Source organism: Ictalurus punctatus, chromosome 10, assembly GCF_001660625.3.
Source record: "Ictalurus punctatus breed USDA103 chromosome 10, Coco_2.0, whole genome shotgun sequence".
NCBI classification, from domain to species: domain Eukaryota; kingdom Metazoa; phylum Chordata; class Actinopteri; order Siluriformes; family Ictaluridae; genus Ictalurus; species Ictalurus punctatus.
In genome coordinates this window covers 22,371,242-22,393,388 of record NC_030425.2, presented here as the reverse complement: position 1 = coordinate 22,393,388, position 22,147 = coordinate 22,371,242, and the positions used below count along the sequence as shown (strand labels likewise).

Here is a 22,147-nt window from a genome sequence, read left to right as displayed (position 1 = left end):
ATCTATTTTTAACCTCACTGAAACCGGACTCTCTGACCAGATCCCAAACAGAGTCCCACAGCTACCTGGATTTCAGCGGACAGAGATGTGGGACAAACAAGGAAACTAAAAGAGGAAAATTCTGCTTTCCTGTCAACAAACACTGGTGTAATCATGTTTGTCTAATCTAGAATCACCTTTTGTTGACTGTAAACAATGTCTACACTCCCTGCGTGAATAAACAGCCAGATATTAAAAGTAAAAAAATTAATAAAATAAAGTAAAAACTGGACTCACTAGTTATTACTCTGGCTGACTTTAACAGTGATCACCTGAAAAAGGTCACACAATATCAACTGTGTAAAAAGGAAAGACCACTGAAATGATAGGAACATACTACGCTGTCACATGTGCATGTCTCGGACATTCTAACCACTGGCTTATTCAGTTCATTCCTACATACGGGCAAAATCTCAAAACCAGCACGTCTGTTCCTACAGTGAATAGGTGGACCAATAAGGCGACGGCGAAGTTACAAGGCTGCTTTGACTCCACTGCGCAACAGACCGAGAAGAGGCCGTTAAGTCATACGCTGGTTGTATTCCAACTAAAATGCAAGTGAGATACAACAATGACAAACCTTAGTTTTCAAATGAACTCTGACATAAAAGATAGCTTTATAAAGGAGGCAGCATTCGGTATTGGAGACAGAATCCTTCACAAGGAGACCGAGTAGGCAAGCAAACTGAAACTCGGACAAGCTGAAGAGTGAGTTTGACGCTAATGACCCAACATCAGGCTGGAAGTTATGATATCCCCCCATCTCATAAATGACCGGATGCGCTGCAGTGACCTGAAGGAGTTCTGCAGCAGACTGGAATCAAATCAGTGAATGTCACAGAACACACCGACCTTACTTGCACTTCGCCCCCATCTCGGGCCCTGTTTACACTAGTGCATTTTCGTTTTAAAACGATCCTCGTCCACACTGGCGTTTCCACCGTGTTTCAGAAACGATCTCCGTCCACACTACACGACCGAAAATGCAGGTCACATGACCATTCATGCACACTGGGCATATGCATACAAGTGTAAAAAGGAAATTGGTTGCTAGTCACCGGGAGCCACAACAAACCGGAGTTCCATGTAGAGCTTATGCCGCTTGAAATGGGATTTGTTTGCGATTGCTCTAATCATAGCTCGTGTCTTATGCATGTAGACAGTTGCAGTTTTATAAAATACAGAATTTAACTGCACACTGGCTGCTAAGAATGACGACAAAGCCAGCAAAGATTGCGGTTCAGTCTCCGTGTTGTTGTGTATACGATCAAGGTAGCGTAACAGACATATGGTAAGGGCTTGACGAATCAGGGAAGGATACGCAATGATCCAGAAGACCCAAATCAAGGGGCGAATGTGGGTGAAACCACACCTTCGTTTTGGTCCGTTTACACTTAAAGTTTTCAAACTACAACGGTGTCTTCGGCGTTTCCAATAGTCTCTGTTTTCGAGTGTCGAAAACGCCGCAGTGGTGTAGACGACAGGCGTAACCGTAGCAAAGTCATGCATTTTAAAACGAAAACGAACTAGTGTAAACGAGGCCTCACAATCAACCAAGAAGGATGAGGCACTTCAGAGATCAAAAGTTGAGAAAGGATCAATCTAAAAGCACTTGCTGTGACCAAGTGGCATCACAGACAAATCCTTAGATCCCTGCTCTGTTCCCATTTCCATCATATCCACCTCCATCATCCCAAATCCCCAAAATACGACACTACATGGCTACAGGCCGACTGCTCTGACCTCTATAGTCATGAAGGTCTGGTCTTAACTGTCTGAAGCCCATCACTGTGCCCTCACTGGACCCCCTGCAGTTCACATACAGCAGGTCTACTAACAGTAGTCAACATGGCCCTGGACTTCATGCTAAAGCATCTTGACAGTCCCGGATCTGTTAGTTGACCTCAGCTCGTTTTTTTAGCTTAATCAAAGCAGAGTTGCCTCAAGTCAAGCTCTCCTAGTTGACCGTGCCAGATCCCATCTGTTGGTGGATCACAGATTTCCTGACAGACACGAGACAGCAGGTGTGGCTGGGAAAGCACACAGGAGACCCTCAGTACAGCACCTCAAGGCTGTGTGCCCTCCCCTGTTCTCTTCAAGTCTGCACTACCAGGGATGCGTCTGTGAACAGAACATTACTGGCTCTGCACTCTCTACTGTGGAGTCAGTCGAGTTCCTGGGCATGCCTATATGCAGGGACATGAGGTGCAAAGAGAGCACAACTGAGGATGTTCTTTCTGAGGCAGTTGGAAAAAAAAAAAAAATTCAAGCTTCCACAAGCTCAAATGATCTGGTTTTACACTGAATCCATCATCACCTCATCAATAACCAGATGGTTATAACCTCCACATCACAGGAACGAGCCAATCTTCAGTAGATAATCAGGACAGAAAAAAGAAAAAAAAAAATCCTGGTGTGCACTCTGACAGCCCTTCAGGACCTCCATGACAGCAGTGTCCGGGAGATCACACCCGACCCCTTTCACCCTGGACATCACCGCTTTCAACCCGTCTCTCCAGCAGAACACTCTCAGCTGTCATAGATACAACAACCAGGGACACAAACAACTTTTCCCCTCATTAACCCCTGAGGTCAATTAATACTTGAGCTTCAAACCAACCCCGTCTTTCACATTCTGGGTATAACTGCTTCAGCTGTACAACAATGTACAAATTACAATGCCAAGACCACACAGAACCCTTTATATAATACTGTTTAGAGCTCTTAAAATCTTGCACACGCATAGTCAATATTCTTTAATACTTTTGTTACATTGTACTTCTGCCTTCATGAAGAGACCTTCCCGACTTCCCCAAAAGGAATCGAGTTTGAGGTAGGGATGCACCCAAATGAAAATTCTTGGCCGAAGCCGAAACCGAATATAATGAAAAACTTGGCCGAAAGCTGAAGGCCGAATACCGAACACATTTTTTCGTGTTTTTTCCATTTATTTTGCCATTTTTTTCCACCACTGCATAAATTAAATAGTCAAAATGTGCTTTTTACTATTTTGTCTTGCTTTTCAAAGAAAAAATCAATTACAAAAACTACAATTTCAAACTATTTAACACTGAACATTTTTTTTTCATTCCAGCAGGCATCGGCTACCAACAAGGCACAATATAACTTTAAATGAATAAATGAGTAAAATAAAAATATTTTGATGTGGTCATCTTTGAGTCCCCCTTGAATAGCTGATGTTAGGCCTATAACTGACTGCTGAAAGAATGGAACACTCTGTAGCCTACAACTAAAAAGTGCATTAAAAAGTGCATTGACAAGAGTGCAAAAAATGGTTCTATACGGCTGATTATATCGGGGATATATACCGCTCGCGTCCCAGCACACCTCGCGGAGTATTATAGTAGATATAGGATTTGTCTGCCTGCCCTTAAATAAATACGTCTTTACCTGCTTCTGTACTCTACTCCCTTACGTCTCGCGACGTGACAGAAACATGCCCCGGAACAGAAACAAAACAAACGCATGCGTCCACAGAATTTATTATATATTATATATGGAAAAGATTCTTCATGATTTTGACTTTAAACGGGTTTTTTTGGGGGGGGGGGCTCTCTTTTCCCTTTTTTTACATATTGGACCATCTTTTCCCCCTCTCTAAACTGTTAAAAGTTCATTTCCTTTTATTATTAAGGTTATTTATTTATTATTCTCAATTTCAGACATGAGCACTTCTAACCTTGCTTTCCTTAAACTGCTTTACCTCCCAAGCCCAAGTTTCTCTTTTTGGATATCGAGTCAGTGCAGCCTGTAGAACTTACTTGAACGCTTTACTTTAACTCTCTGTCGCGAGTCCTGAATGAAGAGCCTGCTTCGAGTAAATTAGACCTATCACGGTAAATTGGGACATGTCATACCCCTGTGACATGTTAATAAGGGATTAGCAGGTGTGGGCTTGTTTTGATGCCGCTGAAGCGGATTCATAAATTGAGCTCCAAGAACAGCTTGTTTTGATGTTATACAACAGTTTAATGAAGCCGAAGTCTGACCTGAAGGCAAACTTTCTTTTAAAAGCCGCCTTTATGAAATCATTCGCACATAATGTCCGAACAGGATCATGGCTTGAGAGAAAAATTCACGATAAATAATCAATTACATCAATATTTATTTATTTAAAGAGAACATATGCATATGCAAGATTGGTGGTGCACAGAGCATGGTAATCCAGTCAGTCTGTCCTTGCTTCGGTCTTTGGAGAGCTATAAAAGTCTTTGGCTAGAATATACAGCTGACACTTCAATTATCCTTAATTAATCTCATATCTTACTGGAGACAGGCAGAGCGCAGTATCCGATCACATCCGGCAAAGCCGTACAGCAGCTAATCCACCTAGCGGATATCCCAGCTACACCCCTCCCATCAACACAGTCTCTAAAAGCACAGGGAGTAGGTAATGCCTCCAGCGACAGGTTGCCATTTGCATCCTGTATCATGAGCTATGAGCAAAGTAGAGCACAGTTTAGATCAGATGTTTCTACATGCAGAATCAAAGAAAACAAGATTAAGTGGCAGAGAAAAAACACACAGTAGTTTGATCGAAGTAGTAGGATTGTGAGTGACAGATTTTTACTAGTATGGCCTTATTTTAAAACAATACATACTATTAATAGCAACAACAACAAGCCAGTGGGATGACTAGAACACTAAGGGCATACAGCTACAGCCAAGTTGTGATGTGCGTGCCAGGAGAGAGTGAGACCGCTCCACCAGTCAGCCAGTTGGAGCTACTCAACACAGTGCTGACCAACAGAACACGACTCGAGCTCCAAGCTCTTCTTCAACAGCGTATAAAGCCTGCTTTACACTCTCTACATGCTAGGATCATAAAAATAACTAAAAACAATTTAGTGTCACTGCGACCAAAAGATTGACGTTCTGCCATGTCAGAAATGTTTTATTAACATCTCTTATCCAGAATCCACACACCAATAAGGAGGATGGCATAGGATGACGCAAACTTACAGGACGGCTACAAATACAATAGCGGCATGAAGAAACGTAAACGAAACCTGAGGTAATAAGGATATTTTTTTCAAGCTCACTTCGGAGAGTATTTCCGTTTACGCGACTCTATATGACGTAAGCGTGACAGTAATTATATTTAATCGCAGGTCTAGCGTAATAGGATCTTTGTATGGACATGGACAACACGCTATCGCACAGTCCGTTATATCTGGTTTACAAAGACACAGCATCCAAAAGGCTTAGGTTTCTAGAAAATATCAAGAAACTGATCTCTGAGATCTTTACTTGTTTGAGTGTCGGGGTTCAAGCCAAAACGTGCTAGTCAAGTCAAATTTAACTTATAAAGCACATTTAAAGACAAAAGTAGCTGATCCAAAGTGTTGTACATTATCTTATGACACTATACCAGCTGGAGTATCACGATTCCTACAGATGCTTCACAATGAAATCTCAGGACTTTTCAAGAACTTTTTTTTTTTTTTATCAAGGACTATACAAGAGACATTGGCATGGTGTGAGACACTGGGACGAGTATGAAATAGTGACTGAAACGCAGCCCATTAAGACTACGTGTTATACATTTCCAAAGGCTGCAGCTCTGCACTGCAAAAATATTGATTTATAACCACCACGTCCTCTGACAAATCACCATTAGGGCTGCGACAACTAATCGACAAAATCAAATCATTAAAATAATCGACAACGAGTTTCATTATGGATTAGTCGGGTCTGTGACGTCACTGTGGATAATCCCGTCAGTGACGTCTCTTCACAACAGTGAGAAACTCATTTCTGTGAATTAAACACATCTGAGAAACAGCGGAGGTCACAGAGCGAGCTGATGCAGATAAAGTGTACGATCCAGGTCGTCCATAACAGGAAAACGTTTTATATTAATGATGCCACTGTATCGTTTAAACAGTAGTATCGGCCGTATTTTGAAGCTTTAGTATCACGATACTATCGCAGTACCGGTATACTGTGCAACCCTACTGTACATAACATCATACAGCATCACCTTACATATCATCATAAGAAAAAGACTAAGTTTTAATACTTTTAAAATGGCTAAAGATGGAGTGGACCTCACATGAAAGACGAGACTGTTCAAGAGTTTGGGACCAATCACAGAAAAGGCTCGATCACCCTTTGTCTTTTCTACAAGACAGATCAAAGAAGCCGATTGCAAGATTTTAGCGTTCTGGTAGGAGAGGAAGAGTGAAAGAGGTCAATAATGTACTGTGGAGCAAGACCAGAAAGAGCTTTATATCTATAAATAAGAATTTTAAAAGAACACTAGCACTAAAGGAAAGTTTTGCTGAGGTGAAATCAGCTGGGGACTAGTCAGTGAACGTGAGGAGATTTTGTTCCTTTAATGACGACACTAAAACAGGCAGCCTTGTCATCACCATAGTTACGTGATGAGAAATACTGACCAACTGACATTAAATATTTATTAAAAAAAAATAAAAATAAAAAACACAACACCCTGGCAAATCAAGATTTGTGGTATGAGGAAAATTGTGCATATTTTTCAGCCAAACAATGATTTTAAGCGGATTAGCAGACATGGGGTAATCCCTATAATAAAACCTGGCAGAGAAGACGCACTGACGCCCAGCACGGTTCGAGAAATGGCGGGGCAGGAGTCTCAAGACAAGCACAAACAGGCTTGGACAAAGCCGAGTCTTTAACACGACTACTGTCACGAACTAGCACTGTTAACCTCGCCTCGCTGCATCCCAAGGCCACAAAGACGCCGCTGGTCTAAGACAACAGGGTGTAACCACATAAAACCGAATATGAAAAATAACAGTTTAACTAAAGTTTAACTGACAGTTTATTTATTTATTTAAACTAAGGCAGCAGATTGGATTTAACTCTCTGCTGGAAAAGTTAGCAGTCTGATTAGAGATGCAGAAACAGAAAGAACAGAGAAAAAAACAGTCTGTTCGAGAGGGGAAAAAAAACACCCTCTTTCTTCTCTCTTTTCAGCCAGAGAGCTCAGACTGTGTGGAATCCGCTTCAGCGTCCGGGTTGGTAAACAGGAAGTAGCTGCATGCTAGCGCTTTTATGAATGAACCGTTAAGTGTGTGGGCTGAATTATTATCTTGTAACGTACTCTACAGGCGACTCGCTCCACACAGCAGACCCAATTTCCTCTTCAGAAGCGGCAGTCACGGGAGAGACAAAAACCCCAGGCTGAGGCAAATTACAGCCGGTTCCAGAGCTATTTACTGCTCTTCCTGGGCATGTCCTGGTGGATTTATCCCATGCAATCCAGAGCATTTAGAAGAGTGTGTAGATTAATCAGACGTGATTTTCAAAACACCAGGAGTTAATCACCAACACGGGTTCTTGGTGAATCATCTATAAAACCGTCCTTACTTGAAGACTTGCTTTAACCCGTTTCTAGGCTCAAGAAACCTTAACTACCAGAGAAAGATCAAATCCGTAATGTTTACGCCACTGAGATTATAACGTCTAGAAGACATATTAGCAGGATAAGTCCTCGGGCACTGGCACGCCCAGTTACACTACACATCTGAGGGAATTCAAAACCACACAACAACGCAATAATGCTAAAGTAAAGGCAGCTTCAACAAAGACTCTAACTGAATAATGTGAGGTGCAGAGAAGGCTGGCATGCAGGGGGAGTTAATAAAGTAGCAGTGGTGCTACAGTTTCTTTGCGACGCCTCTCAGACCTGCAGTTAACTTTGGTATGCACCAATTAATCCAGCATACTTTACGGCATCGCTCCGGATCTTCTAAGCGTAACCTTGGTCTTCCTCCCAAACACTCATCACCCCCCGACCACCCTGAAACACAGCATCAAAGGCACAAAGCGATGGCATTTCCTGTTTTTAACCAACGGCGAGCGCCAGACCATTTCTGACATGTTTGGGCAAAAGTCTGGAATCTGAAGTTTAAACAAGCAAGCAGTCCCTGGATGACACACTTTGTCCTCTTCTATTCCTTTGCCTATTCTTTGTCATCTCTACAGAAACTCCTCCGGCTAACCCGCTCCCCCCACCCCACCGCTTTCCACACACATTCTTCCAGAATGATGAAGGTTAGTAGTGCCGTGCCTGTGATGGCTGGTTTTTTTCCTGTACAGTGGGGACAATGCCAGCTCTAATGTCAAACACTAGCTCTTTGTCAGAAATTGCTTTGCGGTGCCTGAAGACAACAATCTGTAAACAATCTCGACTACGGCTGTCGGAATGAATTGCGTTATACAAATACAATATAAAATGTAATAATATTTATATACGGAGAGGTTTACAAAATCCACTTCTGGGCTAAATAACTTGTCAATTGATGAAGAGTCACGTCATATAGAGCTTACTTTATTTTCACAAAACTCAACATGCCATCATCCAATCATGTCCCGCTAACTATCGCTGATTGATAAACCATCTGCCGTGGCTTTGGAGGAGTGTAGCGCGCCAAAGACGGTAACAAAAAAGAAGTGGCATCGCCAGACATACGTAACGCATGTACGTGTTATTTCACCACAGCAGCTGGATACAAGTCGGCTATAGCCGCTAGTCGTGTTACCATTTAGGCTATTTTGTTTCGTATTACCTCTTAAATGGTAAATGGTCTACACTTATATAGCACATTTTTAACCTTAGCGGTTCCAAAGCGCTTTACACTGGTTCTCATTCACACACACCCCAGTGGTAGCAGAGCTGCCATGCAAGGTGCTAGCTTGCAATCAGGAGCAACTTGGGGTTCAGTGTCTTGCCCAAGGACACGTCGGCATGTGGAGTCATGTGGGCCGAGAATCGAACCACCAACTCTACGATTAGTGGACAACCCGCTCTACCACCTGTGCCACAGCCGCCCCATGTTAATGTCAAATGCTGCAAAACTGAGGTCAGGCCTGTAAATAAAACTAATAAAAGTTATGATATGTAACTAACCTCTTTATAAAATCTATGTAAAAGTCATAAATTACATGTGTATTCATTCAGATATTTAGGGTGTTTTCACACCTGGCTCGTTTGTATCAGAACCTGGTGCGTTTTCTCCCTCGGTTCGGTTAGACATACATGAGCACGGCGATCACGCTCAGATCAGCACCAGCACAATCGGTCCAAGACCACCTGAACGAGACTAATTGCAAACAAACTCTGGGGCGGTTCGCTTGTGGTGAGAATGCAGTCCGCCCCAACAAAACAACCCGCATAGCAGTGCATGATGGGAACTGCGTTACGTAAAAAGTGTGTTTGATTTGCTAACAGCTCGCAACATGAATCGCGGTTTAAACTGGATTAAAGACGAGGTTAAATGCCTCACTGAAAATTGGTGACGAAGATATTTTTGAATAAACTTTCAAAAACATAAAAACATTTTTTTTTTTTAAAAACCACCAAGGTTTACAAGGTGTTTAGCGAGCGTCTCAATGAGATGTGTTTTAATCTCTCTGTGGAACATATAAATTAGATCAATTATAATAACTACAGCTAAAACGAAAGCTACAGTAAGCTCGCGGCGCTGCTGACTGTCCATCCTGATGGATGACCGCTATGAGCAGAACCCCAGAACATAAACAGGTGCACTCGGACCAATGAGAGGACAGTTCAACACACTTGGATAAACACACTTGGAATGCTTTGACATGTTGCCTTGTGAAAGCGAACCGAGCCAAAGAGATTGTCACACTGAAAACATTGTAACAACTTAAGTCCCAGTTTCAGAACAAAGCACAGATCTACAGGACTGAAAACACCCTTAATGAAGTCTTGTATCGCAAAGTAGACCTGATAACACGTCGTTTCTCTTGAATTTAAACCCCTGCTCATGTTTTGCCAACCGAGACATTCACTTTCTCTTTACCTGTTGGTCAGGCAAGTACAAAGGAAGCTAAGATACATCCGAGAGCAGGCTATTAACGTTTACACAGTGAAAGGAAACACATTACAAAATACAACACACTTTACTTTTGTCAGTCTAAGAGGTTTCATTTAAATGGTCTAGCCATCCCATTAGTTGGAAATTGAGCAATTCCTGATACTACCGACAATCGTTCCAAACCTACATGACTCATAAAAATGATATTACACTGGGTGGACAAATGCTTGGACATCTAACATGAGCAGGTTTGGCAACAGGCGATTAGATGTTTATTCAGAGTTGAACCGATGAACAAGCAGGTCACCAAAAGTTTTGGTTTAAAATAAAGTGGGGGGGTTCACTGATTTACAAAGGGGTTGTGAGAGAAACTGCCAGTAGGAACTAGATTTCCTTGACGTTAGCTTGAACAGATGATGCACGATATTTCTGGGATGTGGAAACGGTGTCTAAGCGGTATGATCCAAAAGAAACCGATGTGTGTAATCTCATGACTGAAGCAGACAGTCTTGTGGTTACGTATCGCGCGAATGCATTTTATCACGCGCTCGGGACAAAATTCTATGCGGTCTCCTTCACAAGAACCGACACACTCATTGGCAGACACTCCCTTTGACCTTCAGCTTGGCACTGAGCAGCCCTGGCAGAGACATAACACTTGAGCCGGGAGCATTTTTTTTTTTTTTTTTTTTAAAGAGCTTAATGAAGTATGCTGGCATAAACCGAGCACAAGCACACACAATAGGAAGCCCCACTACAGTATTGTCCTGTGTGCAGAAAGACAGCTTTTAAGTTGTGGGAAGATAAACAGGCGGTAATTAAAAGGAGGCTTCAGCCCGCCACGTCGTGTTGGCTGGGAGCTGAAGGTTTCCGGCGCTGATGTGGAGCGGATGAGATCACTCAGAGACGGCTCGTTAAGCGATGAGAGCTTTCCTTCTGCTTCGACTCCCCCTGGGCCTCCCGCTGAGGCGGCTCACACTTCAGCTGGACACACACTGCTGACTGAACTTTCCCTGAACTGCGCCAAACATCTACGCTTTGTGTCATAAACACACAGCATATAGACCATGGTGTACACACTGGTTTGGGAGATGCTGCAGACGATCCTTCATGTCCTCAGGAATGTTCTCCAAGAGCAGCTGGACACTACTTCCCACACCAAACTGTAACACCACATGACATGTGCTTCGCTCGTACATTACTGTGGTCAAGTTCACAATATTTCAATAAACATACCGATATAAAACAGCAGCATAACTACAGGATGTTATTTAAAGACGGATTATTAGACCCAGACTGCACCAGATCCTAATACATCTGAAATGCCATGTAGCAAATGCGTAAAGGGATAAAACACTTAGGGGCATGCTATTACACGAAATCAATCAGGACAGGGTGGTGTGATACAGCCCAACCGTGAAGTTCAGTATTTTCCAATAACAGCACATTTTATCCATCTATACAAGCATTTAATGTTGCTATGCATTTAATGTGGGACATCTGCAAAACAAGTTAGTCACTTAGGTTGCGTTTACACTGCAGGTCTTGACTCCTAATTCCGATATCGGTTACATCTTTCGAAAGTTACCCAAGTCCGATATCTGCATTTACACTATATGCTTCATGAAACAACCCGAGGAAGATGTCACCGGAAGCTTAGGCTAAGAAGCAAATAAAAATGGTGCAATTTGCAATGGACACACACGAAAATATGGGGGGGGGATCTTGTTGAGAGTTGTTTTCGCGGTTGGAGTCCATCTGAGTTGACGTCATTCGCCACGTCACTTTTTTTTAATGACGTAAGATATGAAACACATTAACGTAAGACATTAGACACATTGACAGGGGAATATACGATCTGTCCGCTTACGTGGCAGATGCAAATGCACGTATGCGATTCAGATCAGATTTATTTCCACATATGAACGAGGCCTGAAACGGATCTGAGGATATCGGAATCCATCTGCTTTTTTCCTGCCTACACGTTCGTGGGTCATATCCGATCTGTGCCACATGGGAGGAAAAAAAAAAAATGTAATAGGGTCACTTGAACCATGTAGTGTAAATGCAGCCTTAAACAATCAGCTATAAACAGTTGGTTCCTCCTCTTGAAGTTAATAAGATGACAAAAAAAAAACATCACCACAGCTCATCGTGTTACTGAGAAACCAGACAGCGTAAACTAGTGGGAAATTTACTGACCGTGACAAAGCACTGACACTGAGGGGGAAAAAAAAGGAACCCAAAATAAATAAGTAAATAAATACTAAACTCCTCCTTATGAAAAACCTGACCAGATCAACGGATGTATGTTTTTATTCGTTAAATATTTACGTGGAGCGTCTGCCATACAAGTCCCTGTGCAAGCTGTCACTACAGAAACAATGACGTATTAGAAGGAACGCGTTCATTTAAAGCGCTGATTTGCCTTGATCAAAGCTGCTGTTATAGAAAAATCAATCAAATCAACACCTTCTAACCAATCAGAATCAAGAACTAGGAGTGTTTGCGCTATAGTTGGGAGTGTTTGTGTTCAAATCCTGAGGCTACAAGAGCCGTCTGTGTCCAGGAGCAAAACCGACTGAGCTCTCTGGATGTGAGGGATGACATACTCTCCCCTTCACCTGTCAATCACAGTGACACTAGCCAATCGAGGGCATCTGTGAGCTCGAGGATGTGGAATACGACAGAGAGAGCGCCTTCATCCAGGGTGTGTTACGCGTGCCTGTGATGCAGTATAAAGAGCACTTTGAAAGGCTTTATATGAGGAAGTATGCGTTAAGGTATGTTCACAAATACAGCGACCCGCAGACCATTCATTGTCAGTGAGAGCAGGCGACTTCTGGCGACATAAGCGAGAGACTGTTGACGATTAGATGTGGGTGTGTCCAACGACGTGACAAAGTTGAGAAAAGTTTAACTTCATGCAAATTTGGATAACAATCGCTGTATGTGTGAATGTAGATTTAAGCTTCACCCTCCCCGGCTGTTAGCTGGGTTGTGGGTGGGATTTGGCACGTGACTAAATATAAACAGTGAAGTTATTCAACTAGGTCGTGATTTTTTGTTGTGTTATGTGACCGTTAATTTAATGGCTAGACTTCTCTACTTGAATAAAAAACAATGGATCCTGCACCTGCACTAACCAAAGCTGTTAACAGGAAGTTACATGATTTAACATCTAAAACATTCTAGACAACTGTGGATTAGAAAGAAAGAAAAAAAAAAAGACAAATTCCAACATACAACACAAGTATCCAGGTGCGATCAATGAACAGAGGACCCAAGAAGCTCGTAAGTTCATCAGGCTATCAGTGAAATCTGTATTTTCATTACTCCAGTCAGATATTTTTCACTTTTACAACTTGAGTGGACAGAACTAAAAATATCTCATTTACCTCACTAAAGGAGGAGGAAATGTATGGTGCGAAGCTTTATCTGTTCTAAACTGGGCTTAAATGCATAGAGATGGTACATTCTGCTGTAAGGCCTGAGCGGGTAATTAAAGACACACAGAGAAGAAAGGCCAGGCAGGCTGACAGGAAAACCACCACAAGCCCTTCAAGAAACATCTGTGCCCAAGAAAAACAAGGTAATTATACAGAAGGCAGGAGGAACTGCTACATAGTTTTCCCCTCAGAGAGAGAGGCACCATGTCTGCCATAGTAACTTCCCATGGTTCATTGAGGCAGAGACTGGGCATCCTTCAAACCTCACTGTACCTGCTATGCTGTACTTTTAAAGTCAGCATATTACACATATATGTAGTTGTTATAGAGGGTATGCATTGATGTCACTTTGTCACAACATCCAACAAAATGGCTGGTTTTAATAGGGGAAGCTCTGAAAACGCTCGTATAACTAACGATTATCAGCTTAAATTAAAGGCAGTTGGACTCGACAGTGACCCTTATAACATGCCCAAGAACCTATGGTCCATGGAAATTGGCATGTGGCCAGAAATCTGTTTCCCCGACATTTATATGTACCTGAAGCCTGAAGGCATACAAAAGCCTTGACGCTTGGTCCTACTTCAAGGCGGGATTTGTTGCAGAAATTAAAATGACGAGAACACCAATAGAGATTCTGGTTGTATGTAGAAATATTTATATTTCATTCTATAATTTTATCTTTTAAACCGTAAGCTAGCTAGTCCTAGTTTGTTTGTAACCATCACGCTTCCACTTACTAACGTTATATAATTATGAAGGTAAAAACACAGTCAGAGAATCAATGAGCCCCCATCATTCATCAATGGAAACAGGCACCGTTTAAAAAGAAATATGTAGCGAATTATTTCATCACTGTACATTACCACACGCCAAAAGAACTTACAAGTACACTGCCCGACTTGGTGAAAACGGGGTTTTTTGGCCCTCTGTAAAAAGATAGCTCTGAATTACTATTGAAACTGTTAGCACAGACGATCTAACAACAGCTTTGTCCCATTTTAGATGTGTCTTTTCTGTATTTTCGAGCTCCACCTACCGTGACGTCACATGCACACCCTCTATTAGAGAAATCTGTTCATTCACTGGTTTTAACATGGTCTTCATATTGACCATAAAACACTTGAAAATGTATGCTGGTTTAACCGGTCCTTAAAATGTTATGCTCTCAAAACGTTCACGTCACAGTTCTCCGAGAGAACTGTTCCTGCAGTTACTGCGTCACTTGCTGTAAATTATATAATAAAACCCAGTTTGAGCCAGTCTTATGCACACAGTCCATTACGCTCATTACTGATTGCCCATGATGTTACACCACTAAAATTCAGAGTGTGCGACAGACACTAATCTGCCAGTGATGTCAGAGACTCCGGTATTACTCCAACATATCTTCCGTCAAGCGGTGATTTATTCTATATTAGCGCTGGACAAATCTTATGTTTATTAGCTAGCCCACCACGCAAGCAAAATCTCCATGGTTCTGGCCAGAACCCTGAAAACAGAAATACTTTCAATATCCACTGATCAGCCATAACATTAAAACCACTGGATGCTTGATTGGATTGAGATCTGGGGAATTTGGAGGCTGAGTCAACACCTTGAACTTTCCTCAAAGCATTCCTGAACAGTTTTTGCAGTGTGACAGGACGCATTATCCTGCTGAAAGAGGCCACTGCCATTAGGGAATACTGTTGCCATGAAGGGGTGTACTGCAACAACGTTTAGGTAGGTGGTACGTGTCCAATTAACATCCACATGTTCTTTGCAGAACATTTCCCAGAGCATCACACTGCCTCTGCCAGCATGCCTTCTTCCATAATGCATCCTGGTGCCATCTTTTCCCCAGGTAAGAGACACATGCACCCAGCCGTCCACATGACGTAAAAGAAAATGTGATGCATCAGACCAGGCCACCTTCTTCCATTGCTCCATGGTCCAGTTCTGATGCTCACATGTCCATTGTAGGTGGTGGTAGACAAGGGGCATCATGGGCACTCTGACCGGTCTGCAGCTACACATCCCCGTACACAGCAAGCTGTGATGCACTGTGTGTTCACACCTTTCTCTCATGGCCACCATGAACGTTTTCAGCAATTTGTGCTACAGTAGCTCTTCTGTGGGATTGGAACAGACGGGCTAAAGCCTTGTTTATACCTTCACCTGGACCCACACCGCGAGTCTCCGCGGAGTGCGCGTGCACCTCCCCAAACGGACGAGGCGTTTGTACTTGACGCGCTCGCCATTGTAATATTCTTTGAAACGAGAGGGGGCAAACTCTGCATAATCGTCCTATAAACCAACAGGAAGTAGCTGAGAGAAGTCGTCATTTGTTGGAACAACCATAGCAAAGCTTACAAACATGAATGCTGAGGAGGAATTGTTTTTGCTATTTAAAAGACAGAAGAAGAAGATGGAAAATCCATCCATTAAATACCTCCTTAAAATATGAGAACATGTACAAAACTAAACAACCTCATTTTTTTCTAATTATATTCATTTCATTAGCATTTTTATTAAACACAGACCTTTACTTTCAAACAGACGTATTATATATATATATATATATATATATATAAAAACAAACAAGATTGAACCCTTTGCTCGGCACACGCATCAGTGAACCTTGGGTGCCCACAACCCTGTTGCCAGTTCACTGGCAGTCCTTCCTTGGACCACTTTTGGTAGGTATTAACCACTGCATACTGGTTACACCCCACAAGACCTGCTGTTTGGAAAATGCTCTAATCCAGGTATTTCATACAATTCCTGCCTCTAGCCAGTTCAGGTCTTTCATGTGTTCCAGCTCAAGCACACCTGGTGCAACTAGTGAAGCCCTGGATTAGTTGAATCAGGTGTGCTTGAGACAACACCTGTTTTGCATATTTGTGCTGGTGTGAGGGATTCTATTCAGGGGGTTGAATAATTTAGAAACTGGAGAAGTCATTATAAATTGCATATTCAGCTGAATTTGGGGAAACCACTTGAAGCATTCGTTGTGTTGAACCATTTCAATTGCTCTTGTCTGATTTGTTCGTTGAAAGTCTGAAAACAGCTCAAAGTCTGTACATTTCTACAATAAACCGGATTTGCAACAGGGGTTGAATAATTTTGACTGCAACTGTATATATTATATATATGAATATATGTGCATTTGTGTAGGTGTGGTCTCTTTGTGTTGTTACATGCTGACTTGATTGATGGTTCACATTACTTGTGGTTACGTGTATTACTTGGCACTCTTTTGCACATTAGTTTTCTTCAAGTTTGACACATTTGATGTTTGACACCTCTGCGGTTAGTGGTAGCACTCAAGTGTTACAAGCACTTCCTCTAAATCGGTATTTTAGCTGTGACACCATGTGCAAGAGAGAGGGACGATGTTTGTGTTTAGCTGCCTGTCTCTTTCCCGTCAGATTGGTTGTGACTTAGATGCGTGTTAAGCATGATCGAGTTTTACCATTAACTAAAATCTCAATTAACGATTTAATCTTCCAGAACAGATCATAATTACACAGAAAAAAATAAAATCTAAAAGACGTGGAGCGGCGCTGCTGATTGGTTGATGCTTTTCATCAGATGTAAAAAAAAATTTTTAATTGCAAGACTGGAGCATGACAAGTTTTGTTTTGTATAGATTTCACCATTTCCTTCCTGTTTAGTTTCTTTTCTTTTCAGCTTTCAGCATTATTACACCATTAGCTACTGCACTCTGAAATTTACGTGCAGCTAGATTAACCAGCTGCTAAGTTAAGTTTGCTAAACTGCAGTCAGTCAGACACGTCCATAAAGTCTTGGTGCGTGTTTGGAAAGGTATTTTAATAAGCTATTTAAGAAAACTAACAAGAAAAATTATATCGAGAATAAAACCTCATGCATTTTTCCCTTTTAAAGAGTAAATTCAAGAATTAAACGGCAAACTCGGACAATTATTCCTATAATATAATCAGAGTACACGTCACTGGACGTCATGGAAGGGTACGATCGTGAAGGAATGATTCGAATGTGAGATCAGCAGCCTAGTTTGGGTGTCCTCTTCATAAAACTTGCATATCTTACACATGGGTCTGGTAAATTGGTGGAAAACTTCCCTGTGTCTAAACTAGTAATCCACACGCTATTTAATGCGCAAAAAAAAAGAAAGAAAAGAAGGGTGCTTTTTGGGTCTTCTTCATCAGCTGATGTACACCGTTTGGAAACTGACTTATTGCAGTGCTTTATGGAATTTCATAAGTGCGCTGGATATTCTCCACTGGGCTTTCAGACACGGCTACAAAATGGCAAATCTCCAAAAATAGAGCACTATAAAGTGTACAGGGTGTGGTTTCGGACATATGGTTAGTGTCCTGCTGCACTTTTATCACCTCGGATCCTTAAACAGCTCTCGGGTTGGGTTCCACCTCATTAGTAAGTCGTGTTTGTAAATGAAGACGTGCAAACCTTAGCCAAAGAGACGAAGGACCGTGTCTAGTTAAAGCAGACGCACACGACTAAACCCGAATCAAGCTGCGCTATGGTCAGCAAATTCCACCCTCCAATAAACAGTCTATAAAAACACTTGAAGAGAGAGACTGAAAATAAAGTGCTGTTATTTTCATCCCAAAGACGAGGAACACTCGGGACATCAGTGGGACGTTGGAACACTTTTCAGGATTCACAATATGACTGAGAAGCAGTCGGTTAGATGGTATCAGAGTGTGTAGTGGATGATTAATCAACTTACAGACAATTTCACCAGCTCTTACCTTTCTGGCAGTGGTCGGAAGTCCAGCAGCGGTAGTTTGAGACACCACTGAAGTTGGTCTTGATGCACTTCGGACTGTCCTCCACGAGCCCCGGGCAAACGTCTGCGCACGCCTGCTTGTTTCCAGCGATGAAGTTTAAGTCTGCATTCATGATCAGAGACCAGTCGACGGAATCCAAGTAACAGAGCTCCGGGTTCTTCTCGATCCGTATGGCGCCGCGAGTGATGTTGCGCAGGCTGTAGAGGCCGATGTCTTTCAAGTTGTTCATCTCGAAGATGACCAGCGCGTAGTTGTAGAAGAGATTGCGGCCTCGGATCACCGACAGGTTCGGGAAGAGCGTGCTCAGGCTGTCCAGCCCGGGGACACGGAAGAGGAGCAGATAGTCTGTAATCATTGTCAGCTTGGGGAAACTGAGCGTGCGGAAGACCTCCTGATCGGTGATCTTGTTTACGATGAGAAGGATCTTCAGGTAGCCCTCGACCACCGTGCAGTTCTCCAGCTTCTTGAAGTCGCTGATGTCATTCCCAATGTCGATGCCTGGACTGCAGACTACAGCAGGAAAGCAACACGTGGTTCAGATTATACTCAAGCAAACTCAAACATCGTTATCTACCTGTAACTGCAGTATATGTTGGAGTACCACAAACAATAAGCCCGACACTTCCAGTCTTAAAACACATTTATATTGGTAGTGTGGTGGCAGTTACTGAATTTCAATAAAGGGCTGCCAAATTATACAGCTTTAGAGCTGAATTTACAAACACTTTTGACTGAACAATTCGTGAAAGTGCTCTACAAAATCACGTTTTACATAAAAGCTTTTAGCTTTGACTGCCCCAACAACTTCCCCATTACATGCATGACAAACAAACATGACATGTCAAAATTAGTGAAAAAGCAAGGTTATTAAACCACAGCATTGTTGAATTGGCCAGGAGGTTTTGATTCATTTCCTATAACAGCAGCTCTGACAGCTGTGCCGGCTGGAATACAAGTCAATGTTTATATTAATAAAGCTCTTTCCTAATACATTTCTAAAAAATCATCAACTTGTATAGCAGATGCTCCATACCAATAAACTGATTTGTTGTTGTTGTTTAACAAAGACAGTAAGTTTTCCAATGCCGGAAAATCTTCACGATAGAGGACTTTGTGTTTTCCGGGTTCTCTGTAACAGGACAACCTGTGTATGTTTGTCTTATTAACTTCGGGTGAGAGACACAAAAAAAAAAAAAAAAAAAAAAAGGGAGAGCCTTGTGAGGGAACGACCTTTTTGAAGCTGTTACAAAGCAATGGATTACAGGCGCTAACTTGTCTTGTGGCCGTTCCGCAACATTCAATCCAACAATAAACCATTAAAAGATAACGGAATAAACCTGAATAAATAAAACCCTGTAAATATTAGCAAACTACCAATAGAGGAATAAAGTACTTTGGAACATCGTGTTATTGGAAAATAATTAACTTCCGTGTGGCAAGATAACTCCGCTTCACATCAGGCGGCATCTCGGCACCATGTCATCGACCGTTTTCCTCCAACAGCACGCCATGTCATGTTTCCTTCCTTATAGAAAACACTGTCAGTACTCTTCTTTGTATTCATGAAGAACACTGACTAATCTGTTCATGTAATAAACAATAATCTTGTGTATTTGAACCCTTATCAGAGTCAACTTTAGCAAACAGAAAAGGTACACAAATCGACAAAACTTTGCCGTAAGGCAAGAACAAACAGAGTGAACAGTTACAAGCAAAAGCATACGTCACTCTGTTGGCAGATCGAGCCGCCCAATCGCTTTACACACTCTTCTACTTCACACCGCTGTACAAACACGGCAAGCATTATCACACTGACTGAACTCCAAATCTCTTGTTTACATTTGATATCTCATCCTGGACCGCTTCTGTTAGCTTTCATCGACAAGAGGCAACTGGCTCTCACACGCTGGCTCAATCATTGATACAGCCAATTGGATTGAAAGAAAAACAAACCGAATGCTTAAGTACCGGAGCAAATACTAAAAAGGAGTGTATCCTACGGCCAGGCTTCGTTAAGAGAATAACAGGAAATGACGTGGACGCCTCCACGTTATAGACGTTATCGTTTGCTCTTGATAAAGTCACAGCCATAACAACATTAACGGCCCATGTAGATAGCGATCACGTAATCGTTTATTTCAGGCAGAGTGATTTAATATACGATCCATGTGAAGCCATGATTCCTCAGTAATTCTTGAATAAAATGTCTAATACAAAGTGGGTCTAGTTCAAAATTGAGACCATGAGATGCAACTGAAAAGACTGGATTGAAAAGAGGTCATTGGTTTGAAAGATAATCATGCGCTGGGGTGGTTTCTGCAACCACAAAATATTGGCTGAATAACAAAAGAGCAGAGAAAGGCTGATCGAATTCACCAAGCACAACACGAAAACTACTTTTGAGAAAGAATAAAACAGTCGGATATTAAAAGTCGAACGAAAAACGAACGCCTGGAGGTCAACGAGTTTCAGAAAAAGCAGAGGCTATGGTCAAACAAATTGGAGACGAGATGAAAAACTGGCTAAGAGGTCACAGGGTTCGAAAGCTAATCGTGCACTGGGATGTTTGACGTCGCATTATGGTGAACCCACTGAGGCGGCAGTGAACGCCAAATGTTTACACATCTTAAAGTGACACCGGCTGAAAATCATTCTGGAGAAATGCAACTAGAATAACGTGGCAAGGATGAAGCCATTAAAAAGAACGTCAGTCTATCCAGTTTGCCCAATACAATACGCCGTTGATAAACATCGAGTCTGAGTTTCTGCCACATGAGGAAGCTATTCTCTGTCCTGCACCAAAAGGTGGGGTATACACAGGGCTTTGATGGAGAAGCTCTGCTGCCTCTCAGACCCGAGACCGCTGGGGTTAACAGTAAAACCCAATTACACATGCTCCACAAACTCCTCACTCTTCCAATCAACAGAACTAAGTCTGTTTTGCTAGGCATGATGTTTTTACATGTTCTATTTTAAAACCTGCACTTCTTCCCCTCCTTGATGAATTGGATGAATCAGGGAGGCTTGTTTGCCGTTTACTTGGAAACATGGAAATTTTGCGGTGGTGAAACATGAAGGGGAAAAACAAAATCGCCCCCCAGGCGCTGACCGAATTATTGATTCAAAACAGACATCATCATCATCATCATCATCATCTAGGCTGTGTGGCGTGCACACACACACACACACACCAAAAACAACACACTGGACTGATTCGAAAAGTAACATCCTTTCCTTTTGTTTGCTATTAATGATGGCTGCTTGGTTTCAACGTGATCTTTCAGTCTCTTTCCAAATCTGCTGAAAACGAAAAACTGCTGTAAACAGACTTCCCATTATTTACTCGAGCTAATGCGAGAAGTTAGGCTGATGACAAGCTAAAAGGGCGTGAGCCAACCGGCAATGCCAAAAGATGCACAAGGCAGGCCTACATTAATATATTTTGACATTTCTATACCTCAGTCTGTTCAGCTGGCTGACGCATTTATCCAAACTGGCTTGCGAGAAAGAGCACAGTCCAAACACACAGCCGAGATGAAGGTTAAGAGTCTGAGTCGCTGAAAGGTTAAAAGATGAACTAAACGCCAAAAAACTTGCTTTAAATTAAGTGAAGAAAAAACACGAAATGTCGAGCCAATACCACCCAGAAGCTGATTGTTTTCCAATAACAGCATGCTATGCCATAGCATAATTCAGACGCTTACCATCTAGTTATTAAACAATGACAGTACAATGTTGTGGAACATCTGCAAAACAAGTTAGTTCCTCTCATCACTTAAGTTATAGAAGCTATAAACATTCTCTAATCAGCTCTTCTTTTTATTTCTCTCTCGTAGGAAATAAGACAAAAACCCTGCGGCATTGCTAAAAAAATAAATAAATAAACCCCACAAAGACCCCCGTACAGACAACTTTCCTTTGTCTGAAAACTTAGCTTTACTGCAGACTGTGAAGCACTGACACTGGAGACTCCTTCCAAAAATCAAGCTGTGAATTGGCTGTTACTATAGAAACGATAACGTATTAGAAC

At 42.1% G+C, this 22,147-nt stretch overlaps 1 protein-coding gene across 1 annotated transcript in view; it reads right to left on the bottom strand.

Moving 5' to 3' along the window:
* igf1rb (insulin-like growth factor 1b receptor) overlaps positions 1-22,147 on the bottom strand; it is a 92,743-nt gene that overhangs the window by 66,892 nt on the left and 3,704 nt on the right. Inside the window, exon 2 of the mRNA XM_017478356.3 lies at positions 18,079-18,627. Within this exon, the coding sequence (XP_017333845.1) occupies positions 18,079-18,627 (549 nt within the window). The remainder of the gene's footprint in view (positions 1-18,078; positions 18,628-22,147) is intronic.